At 46.3% G+C, this 13,179-nt stretch overlaps 1 protein-coding gene across 11 annotated transcripts in view; it reads left to right on the forward strand.

Moving 5' to 3' along the window:
- The window catches only part of RIMBP2 (RIMS binding protein 2), a 307,137-nt gene that overhangs the window by 178,280 nt on the left and 115,678 nt on the right, over positions 1-13,179 (forward strand). For all 11 annotated transcript variants that reach the window (XR_015144420.1, XR_015144419.1, XM_086347255.1 and 8 more), the window contains exons 2-3: positions 593-682; positions 8,782-8,904. Coding sequence is in view for 1 of the 11 variants with exons in the window: in XM_086347264.1 (XP_086203390.1) it covers positions 593-682; positions 8,782-8,904 (213 nt within the window). In the remaining 10 variants the exon portion in view is untranslated. The remainder of the gene's footprint in view (positions 1-592; positions 683-8,781; positions 8,905-13,179) is intronic.

Consider the following 13,179-nt stretch of genomic DNA (forward strand, 5'->3'; position numbering starts at 1 on the left):
CTAATTTTCTCTACCTGGAAAATTAGGCAGAGGAGAGAACTCAGAATTTTCTGGACTCAGAATCCAGCGAGTCCCAGGAGTTCCACTCTTGACATGTGCTCCAGCCTTCCATAGTCCTCATAGATTTTTTTTTTTTTTTTGCCTTCTTTTTGAGCAAGACAAACCTCTAAGTGTTTTCTGTATTGTTTATTATGGCGATATGTTTGGAGCAGTGCTTGTGAGGAAAGGGGGCAGGTCAGAGCTTGACATAACTCCAGATGAAGAGCAGTTCCGTTGCCTCTTTAGGACACAAGAGTGCAGTGCAGGTCAGCACACAGTGTATCAGATGTGATTTATCTTCTGGACACTTCACTACAGGCTTTATAGAAATTATTTTATTATCCACTCATAACATCATCGTAAAGTATCACTCCTCCCGTTTTATAGACTCGGAAACTCATGGCTTGGAAAGAGGAAAAGAAATGCATCCCACGCCGCAAGGCTTGTGAATCACAGAATCACACCTAACCCCAATCTGATTTCAAATCAGAACCCTTCACCCCCATCTGTGTGCTACAATGCCATCTCACGATGCCCTTTCCTTTTGTTCTAGGAAAATGCACTTAAGGAGGCTGCCCAAGGAGACCATCGCCTGAGGCCCCATTATGCAGGCCTTCCCGCAAGGGCCCGCCAGCTCGACAAGGTAACTGGCCACCACCATCAACAGGCCACTGGGAGCTGGGGTGTCAGGGAGGAGCCCAGGGAAGGTGGAAGGGGATGACTCACTGAACTCCACCCAAACGAGAGTGGCTGGGACCCTGGTTACACCTCTTCTATTTCATCATGTGGCCACTGCACAAAGCCCTAGAGAAATGTTTCATTTGCTGTCTGCTAGGCATCCCCACGTAGAGGTCTATTCAGTCACAAAGGGGCCAGAACAAAACTTGCCATGTCCTCTCCACCAAACCATTGCCTCTCCTAGTTTTTCTCATCCCAGTAAATGGCCATCCCTCCAACTGCTCAGGCCTAGATGCTCTGAGTGGTCCTTTATGCTTCCTTTACACCTCACTCTCTGACAGCCCCCAGCCCTCCCATTTCCAACCCCACTGTGTCCCACAAGCACAGGCTGCCATTTTCTCCTGCCTGAATGGTGAAACAGTCTCCTAATTGGCCTGTCTACCTCCCTTCTTCATGTCCTACAATCAGTTTCCAGCATGATCTAGAGTGATCCTGTGACTCAAACCAGACTACGTTGCTCCTCGGAGTAAAAACCTTCTCCCAAAATAACAACAAAACTCCTCCCTGTGGCTGCCGTCTTGCTCAGCCTTGTCATCTGCCTCTCCATCTTTGATTCCTGAAGTTCTGTTCACGCTGACCTTCTTTTTGCTCCTCCGACCACCAAGCTGGTCTCAGTGTGCCATGACTTTCTCTGCTTAGAACTCTGCTCCCTCCTTTTCAAACAGCCACCAGCCTCTTGCTCTTCATGGTCAGTTGCCTCCTCGCTAGACCTTCACTGCCTCCAGCTACCCATCCCCTTCCTTTAATTATGTGGCTTCCCTCAGCTTTTATCTTCTTGTGTGTCTCATCACTTTGTTGATTGATCACATCTTCACTTATGTGTCTGTCTGTCCACCCTGCAATAATGTCAGCTCCTAGGTAGCAGAGGTCTTTGCCATCTTATTCATCACAGTATCCCCAGTACCTATCTCAGGAAACATTGTAGGTACTCGGTGAATATTAGTTAACGATCAGTTGGTGGTTTGAAATTGCTAATTGCTTAACTTTCCATAATTACAGAATGTTTATTTCAAAGAATAACTGAGTCCTAAATTTACTATAAAAACAGAGCTTTTTTGATTTTACACTTCTTTTCCTGCCTTCCTATATGCCACCCCCCGCCACCGCCTTTTTTTTTTTAAGGGAAAAAAAAAAAAAAAAAGATCTGCTTTTCAGGAAATAAGAAGTGTTGGAGAGGATGTGAAGAAATTGGAGCCCTTGTGCCCTGTTGGTGGGAATATAAAATGGGGCAGTGACTACGGAAAACAGGATGGCAGATCCTTAACAAATTAAGAATAGAATTACCCCATGATCCAGCAATTTCACTTCTGGAGATATACCCAAAGGATTAAAAACAGGATTAAGAAGAGATATTTGTCTTTTCATGTTTATAGCAGCATTATTCACAATAGCCAAAAGATGGAAGCAACCCAAGTAACCATCTATGAATGAATATCAACAAATGTTATATAACATGCAGTATATATATGTGTGTGTGTGTGTACATATATGGGTAGATTTTTTTTTTTTATAACATCTTACCAAAAAACGCTAACAAACTTTTTGGCCAACCCTATTGGAGTGGGAGGCCACGCCCTCCTCCAGGGGATCTTCTCCACCTAGGGATTGAACCTGCATCTCTTAAGTCTCCTGCATTGGCAGGTAGATTCTTTACCACTAGTGCCACCTGGGAATTAATTATATATACACACAATGGACTATTATTACTCAACCTTAAAGTGAAGGAAGTTCTGACACCTACCGCAACATGGATGAACCTTGAAGACATTATGTTCAGTGAAATAAGCCAGTCCAGAAGGACAGATACTGTATGATTCCACCCATATAATGTCCCTAGAGGAGTCAGACTCATAGAGACAGAAAGCAGGGTAGTGGGAGGCAGGGGCTTGGGGAGGGGGAGGGGGAGTTAGTGTCTAAGCAGGACAGAGTTTCAGTTTGGGAAGATGAAAAGTTTTGTAGATGGGTGTTAGTGATGGTTCCATGACAGTGTGAGCATACTTCATGCCACTGAGCTATACACTCAAAAACATTAAGACAGTAAATTTGATGTCATGTGTGTGTTAGTCACTCAGTCGTGTCCGACTCTTTGTGACCCCATGGACTGCAGCCCACCAGGCTCCTCTGTTCGTGGGTTTCTCCAGGCAAGAATACTGGAGTGGGTAGCTATTTCCTTCTCCAGGGGATCTTCCTAACCCAGGGATCGAACCCAGGTCTCCTGCATTGCAGGCAAATTCTTTACCATCTGAGCCACCAGAAAGCCCCACGTTATGTGTATTTTACCATAATTTTATCAAAAAGATGTGCTTTCAGTACGACTCCAACTCTCCCTTTAAATTCTTTCCTCCATATTCCTGCCAGCCCCTTTGCCTTCTGTCCTCTTTCCTTTCCAAACCTGCTCTCAGGTAAGGCTCTGATAAACTCACGCACCCTGAGGTGCGAATCCATAATGAGGCTTGGTGACCTTCTCAGTCCCGGCATCTTTTTTACTTAAACAAAAACAGAAATGAAAAATAATGGTGATGTTTTGGGCATCAGAAGCAAACTAACCACAGGGCTGGAGGGAGTTGGCTGGAGGGAGGGTTGATCCTAGAATGCCTTCCTCGCTTTCACCAAGTTCACTCCATGTGGGCATCTGTCTGCTCCTCAGCTAGGGTCCTGCGCCTGGAGTCTGAGTCCTCCTTGGTGAGGGCAGAGCCAGAGGAGCCCAGTGGCGGTGTCGCCTATGCTGGTCAGTGGTGGCAGGGTGGAGTCCCAGGGTCAAGCATCACCAGCATCTCATTCCCAAACCTGGCTCTCCCAGCACCCTGATGGGCACCCCTGTTCCCATAGAACTCTCACCAAAACTGACATAATTTTTTTCATTAAGGTTTGAAACTCCTTCCCCTGCTGCCTTCACATCTTGACCTTTTAAGCAAAGCTTCAAGGCCCAGAAAATGAGCTCCCCTCGGCACTGCAGGGGGATGTGAAGGCACGGAGTGACTCACAGGCACAGACTGGAATAGCAGAGCTTGCAGAGAGGGGGTGGGGAGCCTGGTGGTGCCATAGACATCATATTTGTCCCGCCCCTTCCCAGGCTTACAGGGCTGTTCGTTCCCTTGGGATGCCCGAGCAGGGTGTCTTCAGGGGAGTCACGGTGGGAAACAGCAGGTCCTGAAAGACTGCCTTGGGAGACCAGTGTCTGTGTCCCAGCGTAACTTGGGGAGGTACAAGGGGAGGGTTGGTTCATGTTGATGGTGAAAGAATTCAACCACAGCACCAGATCCGTTGTGGGGGGGGCATCCCCGAGACCTATAGAAACACAAGGAAGTGTTTCATCTGGTTCTCCGGAAGAAGTCTGGGAATTCCCAATTCCCACAGCTGACTCAGGCTGGATTTGCAATCTGCTTTTTAGTAGCCTTGATTAAGTACGTAAAATTAATGATCAGAGCTCTTAATTATTAATGTACAGGGATACAGGGTCAGTGTCTTCCCCGAAGCCTGCCCAGAAGGGATTGTCTCTTAGGTGCAAAATTGGTTATGGAAATATTTAGAATATTGAGTTGAATTCTACTGGGCAGGCCTCCCCGTGGAATGAAACAAATGAACCAGGAATCCAGGACACAGTGCAAAGGATAGGTCAGAGCCCCTGATGCCTGCAAACCCAACTTTATTTTTTTTTTTTAATTTAAATTAATTTATTTTAATTGGAAGCTAATTACTTTACAATATTGTATTGATTCTGCCACACATCAACATGAATCCGCCACGGGCTTACATGTGTTCCCCATCCTGCAAACCCAACTTCAAAAAAAAAAAAAGATTCCAAATTTTTCACTCACTTGGGTTCAAAGGAGCCCATTAAATTCTCCCCAAACTGGGTAGCCGTTCTTGTAGCCAGTTGGAGGTGCAGGCTACTTTCTCATTGAGTGTGTGGGGGCACATGTGCTAAGTCACTTCAGTAGTGTCCAACTCTTTGTGACCCCATGGACTGTAGCCCACCAGGCTCCTCTGCCTATGAGATTCTCCAGGCAAGGATACTCAAGTGGGTTGTTATGCCCTCCTTCAGGGGATCTTCCTGACCCAGGAATGGGACTCAGGTCTCTTGCATTACAGGCAGATTCTTTGCCATCTGAGCCACCAGGGAAGTCTGGGAAAGAGTGGAGATTACCACAAACAGCATTTTTTCATGGGAGAGGTTAGTCTTTGAGATTTCCAAGGCCAGTTTAAGCTCATGTTTTCAACACTTCCTTTTTCATCTCCTGTCTATATTGTGGAAACAATGGAACCAGACTGGCTAGTGTCAGAAGTCCTAGAATCAAGGTGTCTACAGGGCTGCACTCCTGCAGGCTCCAGGAGAGAATCACATTCTCATGTCTTCCAGCTTCTAGAGGTGCCCTCATTCCTTGGCCCCTGGGCCCTTCCTCCATCTCCAAAGCCAGCAAGGTAGCATCTTCATATTGCATTCCTCTCATCAGGACCCTTGTCATTATTACACTGGAGCCACTAAGATAACCCAGGACAATCTCAAGATCCTTAATCACTCCTTCCAAGTCCTTTTTGCATATGAGGCAACATTCACAGGCTCCAGGATTAGGATGCGGACTTCCTTGTGGGTCTTAATTTAGCCTATCCCAGTCCACCCCTGTCCCCAGTCAATCCCTTTGTCTACCCCATCCCTCCTAACCAACCAACTTTCTTTCCATTGTTGCAAACCAGGGAAGTGACCTTAATCATTCCATAACTGTGACTGTAAAGGGGACACGATGGAGAAACTTTTAAGTCAAAGAAATGCAAAACCACAATCGTGGCCTGAGATGAAGCGTATTTGATGTATTAAAGCACGAGCACCAACAACTTGCAGAGCCTTCTAGTGGCCCAGAAGTCCTCTGCAGATTCTTGCTTATCCTGAGCTGTCCTGTAAAGCATTGTCTTCAAGACAAATAAAACTCGGCGCTTTTTTTCCCCACCAACAATTGCTTTCTGTTGTCACTACAATGAACACAATATAAGCTACAACAAAAGCACAACATTTTAGCTCCATGTGGGGTAAATGGGATTTTGGGGTGGGCCTGACCCTCTAACGTACATCTGTTCTGTCCGCTGTTGGAAACGTCCCTGCGGAAGCACAGGTCTGGCGGCTGCCAGTCAGTTTCCAGATTCACTTCTGGGTTGTCGTCTGTCTGCAGGTTGGGGATCGACTATTATTATTTTAATGTTTTTAAAAATCTTTTTATTTTTATTGAAGTATAGTTAATTTGCAATGTTTTTAACTCCTGTTATACAGCAAAGTGATTAGATTATATATATATGTATTCTGTTTTTAATAGTCTTTTCCATCATGGTTTATCATAGGGAGCTCAGCTGTTGTTCTATGATGACCTAGAGGGGTGGGATGGGTGGATGGGAGGGAGGCTCAACAGGGAGGGGATATATGTATAACTATAGCTAGCTGATTCACAGCTGTTGCACAGTAGAAAATAACACAACACTGTAAAGCAATTATCCTCCAATTAAAAAATATATATAGCAGTTCAGTGCAGTCACTCGGTCGTGTCCGACTCTTTGTGACCCCATGAATCGCAGCACGCCAGGCCTCCCTGTCCATCACCAACTCCCGGAGTTCACTCAGACTCATGTCCATGGAGTCAGTGATGCCATCCAGCCATCTCATCCTCTGTCGTTCCCTTCTCCTCCTGCCCCCAATCCCTCCCAACATCAGAGTCTTTTCCAATGAGTCAAGTCTTCGCATGAGGTGGCCAAAGTACTGGAGTTTCATATAACCTATGATAAAACATAAAGGGGATTGGCTATTCTTGACCAAAGCCCTGGGCAGTGCCCCTGGCAGGATGATTCCTGACTGCCCTGTGCTCTTATAAGGGGCTGGATAATAACTAAATATACAGAAATAAATGAGGCTGGCAAATGGAACCTGAAACCCAACTCAGCTTCCCTACAAACTATGAGTTTGAGTTTCTTGAAAATACCTGACTTACATGGGCTTTGGCTATTCATTCTATTTCTCTACTCTGACAACAGGGAATTGGATCACTAAAGAAAATTCTGGTCCCATCGGAGCTTGCATTCTAATGAGGCATAACCCTGAGAAAAAATGTAAACTGCTCATACAATAATTTCAGATAGTGATAAATGCCCATGGAAAATAAAGCAGGGGAAAATGGCAAGGATGACGAAGACAGACAAGTAGGGAGGATATCAGTACCTCAAGGGCTTGTCTGGAGTGACATAATTGATGAGCAGAGAGTGGGGGTGGCATGGGAGGTGCCACAATGGTAACAGCACGTTCAAAGGCCCTGGGGCAGGAATAAGCCTGGCTTGTTCAAGGTATTAAAAGAGGCCAAAGTGACTGAGCATGGTGGATAGTAATAGGTCAGATCGGAGAGGTGGGTAGGCCAGATGCTGCAGGACTTTGGGGCCACATTAGGAATTTGGACTTGATTTCCATGGCAGCCCTGGGAGTTTTTAATCAGGGATCAGCAAGATCTGACTTCTATTCTAGAAGGCTTCTGCTGGCTATGGTGCAAGACTGGAATCAGGGCTTTTGGATACTGTTTCCAAGTCTAATTTCCTTGATTAGCCAGGACATGAGAAGCGAAGGCTTTCAGCAAACCTGGAGTTGAGGTTCAAATGCGGGTTCTGCTTAGTTCCATTAGGTCATGACATTTTCACCAGGTAGCATTTGAATTTCCCCCTGAGTTCATTGCTTGATGCATCACACTGTAGCAAAATGGCACGAAAATACTCCTGTGAATCAGACCTCTCCACGACCTCTTAATAACAGCTTCCCTGTAACCCTGCTCCATTTACGAATGCCAAGTGGGCGCCTTCTTTTCTTTCTGTGCCACAGAAACTGTCAGGTTACACGAAGATCGTACATAAAGCATTTGAAACAGAAAGGACTTATGTAGCTACAAAAAAAAAAAAAAAGGCAAAAAAACCCATGACTTTGTGACAGTCTGTTATTGAAGCCATAATTCATGTTGTAATGTTTGGGGAGGAGGGGAAGAAATTAAAATTCCGTGGTTGGAATAAAGCATGCTGCACAATGAAAAAATAATGGAGAAGAAATCAGGTAACTTCTCTCATCAAGGGCATGCCCTTGTCTGTTTCAAAGAAGCTAGAGGAGAGATTGAGGATTAGTAGAGCCTCCCAGATAAGATTTAAACATGGGGGTTCTGGGCTGAAAATGGACATGGTTTCTGAGGTTACTGGAGCATCAATCATCCAAATCCATGTGGTGCTTTGTTGCCATTTTTGTCCACTTTTATGACAGAGGTGAAATTTTAGGCAAAAAAATTTAGTATGGCTACACAATTTGAGTAACATTTTGTGTCTGTCAGCACTTTCAGTTCAAAGGGACAGAAGACAATTCAAATGGACACAAGTAAACCAAGGGAATCTATTGGCCCAAGTAACTAGAAAGGAAAGCATTAGCTTCAGGCACAGCTTGATCTAGTTGCTCATACAATGTCATTAGGACCCTGCTTCTTCCTCTACATCTCCAGAGTCTATTCTCAGATGAGTTCTTCCCTCATGAATGCAAATAGCAGTGTAGCTCCAACCTTTGTCTTTAACTTTCCAAGTACAGTGGGTGAATCTCTTCCCAAGGAATCTCTTCCCAGATTCCTACACAGTCTAGTATCTCATTCTCTGTGGATGCTACTTGGGTTCTATGCCTCTTCTCTCCCAATCCTCACATCCAGGGGATGGGATTATACTGATTGGCTACGCCTTGGTCACATCTCCAGACCTGATCCAATCACTGTGGCTGTGGTGAGGATGGGTGGGATGCAGAGAGAAGCTGTGTGCTGATTGGCCAGCCCTTGGTCACACGTATTCACCCGAGCAGGAGTGGACCCACTACGAAGTCCAGGACTGAGGATGAGGGAGGGGAAGTCTCCAAAAAGAACTTAAAGGGGAAGTGACAGATGACAGCTGGGGACAAATACCCACTGCAGCTCCCGTGCATATTGTAAACACCCCTTCTCTCCATTCTTGCTACTTTAGGTGAAAGCAGAGTATGCTCGGCTTAAACACACGCTCACCATAGTGACCAGAGAACGTGATTTGGCCGTGAAGGAGAAACACCAGCTCCAAGCCAAGCTGGAGAACCTAGAACAGGTCCTAAAGGTAGGACTCACTTCCACTTCCGCTTTCCACGGGGGTCAACGTGAGGAAGGAGGGGCCGCAGAATTCCAAAGCAGAGAGTGGTTGAAACTCCTTTTGAGTTTCAAAATCATAAAAATTCAGGGCTCTATGGGGCTGTTTTTACCCTTTCTGTGGTATACAAAGCAATAAATAACAAAATTTGAATGTTTCTGGAAGCGATCCCGTAAAACCAATTATGCATTTCCATTTCTTAGAATGTTAAACACAGCTGAGCAAGAGATGCTAGGCAGCACTTCCGAATGGAAATTGGGCTTAAGTTGAAGACCAGAGGTGTCTACGTTGGTTTTTCAGATTTCATGAATTTTAAGCTGTTCTTCAGATGGTTAACGACCTTTGTTATAAAGAGAATAGCTAAGTCAGAAAATTGCTTTATCAAGCTGCAGGTAATTGGATAGCCTCATGCATTCCTGATGAGCTGGGATCTCCTTCAATATTTAATGGGTGGGTTGATTTGCTTTTGATATTACTGAGTTAAGCTGAATGAATTCGTTGCCTTTTTTTTTAAGTGTTAAAATTTTATTGGATTCTCATAGTGGGAAAAAATTTTTAACATAAAAGAATAAAATAATCACCTGCAGTTCTACAATCTAGTACATAGATTAAGCATTTGTATGGCACAAGCACAGAACAGAGTTACTGTGCGCCCACCCACCGTCCTGCACCAGGAAGTGATTTTAACTCCACCTTTAGCTTATTTGGGGGAACTGCTAGAACTCTGAGGGGACTCAGATCCATGATTGGTAAGGACTAGGGTGAGGTGCGAAATGGATACAGGGTTTCTTTTGGGGGTGATGAAAATGTTCTGGAATTAGGGTGATGATTACCAAACATTGTGAATGTACCAACACCTCTGAATTGTACGCTTTAAAGGGTGAATTCTATGGTATGTGAATTACATCTCAATTTAAGAGTGCAGGTGCATGTTCGTGCTGAGTCGTGTCCAACTCTTTTCAACACTGTGAACTGTAGCCTGCCAGGCTCCTCTGTGCTTGGGATTTTTTCAGGCAAGAATACTAGAGTCGGTTGCCATTTCCTCCTCCAGGAGATCTTCCTGACCCAGGGATCGAACCCACATCTCTTGCATTGCAAGCGGATTCTTTACCTCTCAGCCATTGGTGAAGTCCCCAGTTTAAGAGTAAAGATGCCCTATTGTTTCTGCTGGCCCTAAAGCGGAACCACACCCTTGTGTGATTCAGGAGGTGACAGAGCCATGCCCAGTGCTGGTGGTGTCTGAGACGCCCCCGAGTGTCTACCTGGCCCTCTCTGGAGGAAGGACCAAGGCTAACCCTGACCATGTTTCTTTTTACCCTTTGCTCTGAATTTAGAACATGGCCCTAATGGAGTGAGATGCCATGTAATTATTCATTTCAGGAGCTACCTGGACCACTGTGAGTTCTCTGAGGGCACAAACTGTGCCTCATTCAACTCTCTACCCATAGAGGTTGAGAAAGGTGGTGTTTGGTGTTTGGTGGGGTCAGTGGAGGATGGGCTGGGAAAGCAGAGTGTACCCACGGGCTTTGCTGAGGGTCTGTTGGAGAAAAGTCACCATGAAGGACAGTGTAGGGTAGAGGTTCTGGGGGACTGTGCCTCCTGGGTGACTATGCCTGCAGGAGGCATTTGACAATCTGGAGACATTTTTGATGTACATGACTGGGGAGGGGGCTATTGGCATCTCATGGGCACAGGCCAGGGATGTTGCTAACCCTCCCACAATGTACAGGACCACTTCCATAGCAGAGAATTAAGTGGCCCAAAATGTCATTGGCACCAAGGTTGAGAAACTGTGTCAGCTTCTAATTGTTGCTGTAACAAATTGTCACAATGTAAAATAAAACAGATGTATTTTCTCTCTTTTTTGATGTGCAAAAGCTATTTATTTTTTTAAAAAGCTTTTTATTTTCTATTGGGGTATAGGAGCTTCCCTAGTGGCTCAGACGGTAAAGAATCCGCCTTCTATGCAGGAGACCTGAGTTCTATCCCTGGGTTGGGAAGATCCTCTGGAGGAGGGCATGGGAACACACTCCAGTGTTCTTTCCTGGAGAATCCCCATGGACAGAGAAGCCTGGTGGGCTACAGTCCATAGGGTTGCAAAGAGTCAGACACAACTGAGCAACTAAGCACAGCACAGCACATAGCTGATTAGGACTTCCCAAGCTAGTGGTAAAGAACCCACCTGCCAACTCGGGAGACGTATAAGAGACGTGGATTCGATCCCTGGGTCAGGAAGATCCCCTGGAGGAGGGCATGACAACTGCCTCCAGTATTCTTGCCTGGAGAATCCCATGGACAGAGGAGCCTGGCAGGCTATGATCCATAGGATCAGAGAGTCGGACACAACTGAATCGACTTAGCACATGCACACACACATAGCCGATTAACAAACGGAGTTGTAACAGCTTCAGGTGAACAGTGAAGGGACTCAGCCATACATATATATGTATCTGTTCTCCCCCAAACCCCCCTGCCATCCAGGCTGCCACATAACTTTGAACAGAATTCTGGATGCTATACAGTAGGTCCTTGTTGGTTACCCATTTTAAATAAAGCAGTGTGCACATGTCCATCCCAAACTCCCTAACTATCCCCTCCCCCCATCCTTCCTTTTAGCAACCGTAGGTTCATTGTCCAAGCCTGTGAGTCAACAAATATATTCTCTTACACTTCAGGAGGTCAGATCCAAAATGAGTCACACAGGCTAAAATCAAGGTGTCAGTAGAACTGCCTGCCTCTCAGAAGGTTATAGGGAGACCATTTCCTGTTGTCCCCACCTTCTGACAGCTGCTCCTGGTTCCTGCCCCTCCCTGCAAAGCCAGCAATTAGCATCTTCTCTCTTCTCTGACTACTTGCCTCCCTCATGTCAGGAACCTGTGATGACACTCGGCCCACTTGGACAATCTCCCCATCTCAAATCTTTAACTTAATCCCAGTGAAAATCCCTTTGTCCTGTAAGGTGACATAGTCCCAGGCCCCCCAGGGCTTGAGGGGTGAACATCTTTGGGGAACATTATTCAGCCTGCTCCACCTGGAGTGTTTGGGGAGGTGACCAATAGCACCGATGCTACCTGTGAGCAGAGGAAGCCCCGTTTATAATTTTGGGTTGTGAAATTCCATTCTGTGTCTCCTGGCTGCCTGCTGGGTTTCGGGCCAGTCTTTCCTCTCATCCAGAGTGGGTGAAGGGCTGTGCATTCCCAGCTTTCGGGGCCCCACCACCCTTCTGTCTGACCTGGGGTTTGAGCCTCATCATCAGGGCCTTGCACACATGGAGACACCTGAGTTGACATCCAGGTTCTGACTGTGGTGCCCTGCAAACAGCCCTCTCCTTGGCTGCCCTCCGGTCCAGGGGGTACACACCAGGGCTGTCATCGGCGTTTGGTGGGGGGTGGGTAGACTGGGGAGGGGGACTGTGCAGGAGCTGAGGGTGGGCTTGGGGGCTCTGGGGTGTGGAATCCCAGGGTCTGGGGAGCTGGACTGTGGTCCGTGAGGAGAGAGTGTGGGGTCCTGTTGGGCTCCTCCCTTTGGCTCCATTTCTAAGGGTGGAATTGGGTGATGAGACTTTAGCTGATGAGCAGGCCATGGACAGCCATCAGTGGACATGGTCATCTTTGTCACCAGGAAGGCAGCGAGAGCAGGAGAGGTTAGAGGCGGTGAGGGGTCCATGGGGACAAGTGAGTGTTATGGGCCTGGGATTCTGGTCACCGTCTCCCCTTGGTCACCAGCTCCCACTACTGTTTTGTCCTATTTTTCACTTGGCGGCCAGAGCAATACTGTAAAAATAGAAATCAGATCCCAGCACCATCCTCAAACCATTCACATGACCCTTCCTCCTGCCCCAGCTCACTTACCCAAAGCCTGGCGCCTTTACTAGCCTCAGCCCAGGCCGTGCGGTCACCCTCACCTCTTTGGACCCCTGTTCTCCACTCTCTGCCCTGATGCCATCCACTCCCAGCTCTATTTCTGGAACAAATCCAGGCACTGAGTTTTTTTTTTAAACTTTTTATTTTATATTGGATTATAGCCAATTAACAATGTTGTGATAGCTTCAGGTGGACAGCAAAAGGACTCAGCCATACATATACATGTATCCATTCTCCCCCCAACTCTCCTCCCATCCAGGCTGCCACATAACAGTGAGCACAGTTTCTGGTGCTATACAGGAGATCCTTGTTGGTTATCAATTTTAAATAGAGCAGTGTGTATATGTTGTTCCCAAACTCCTTCATAAAGTTCTTCTCCTCA

Source organism: Bos grunniens, chromosome 17 (assembly GCF_055505025.1).
Source record: "Bos grunniens cultivar Pamir isolate PY7600 chromosome 17, Bosgru_T2T1.0, whole genome shotgun sequence".
Lineage (NCBI taxonomy): Eukaryota > Metazoa > Chordata > Mammalia > Artiodactyla > Bovidae > Bos > Bos grunniens.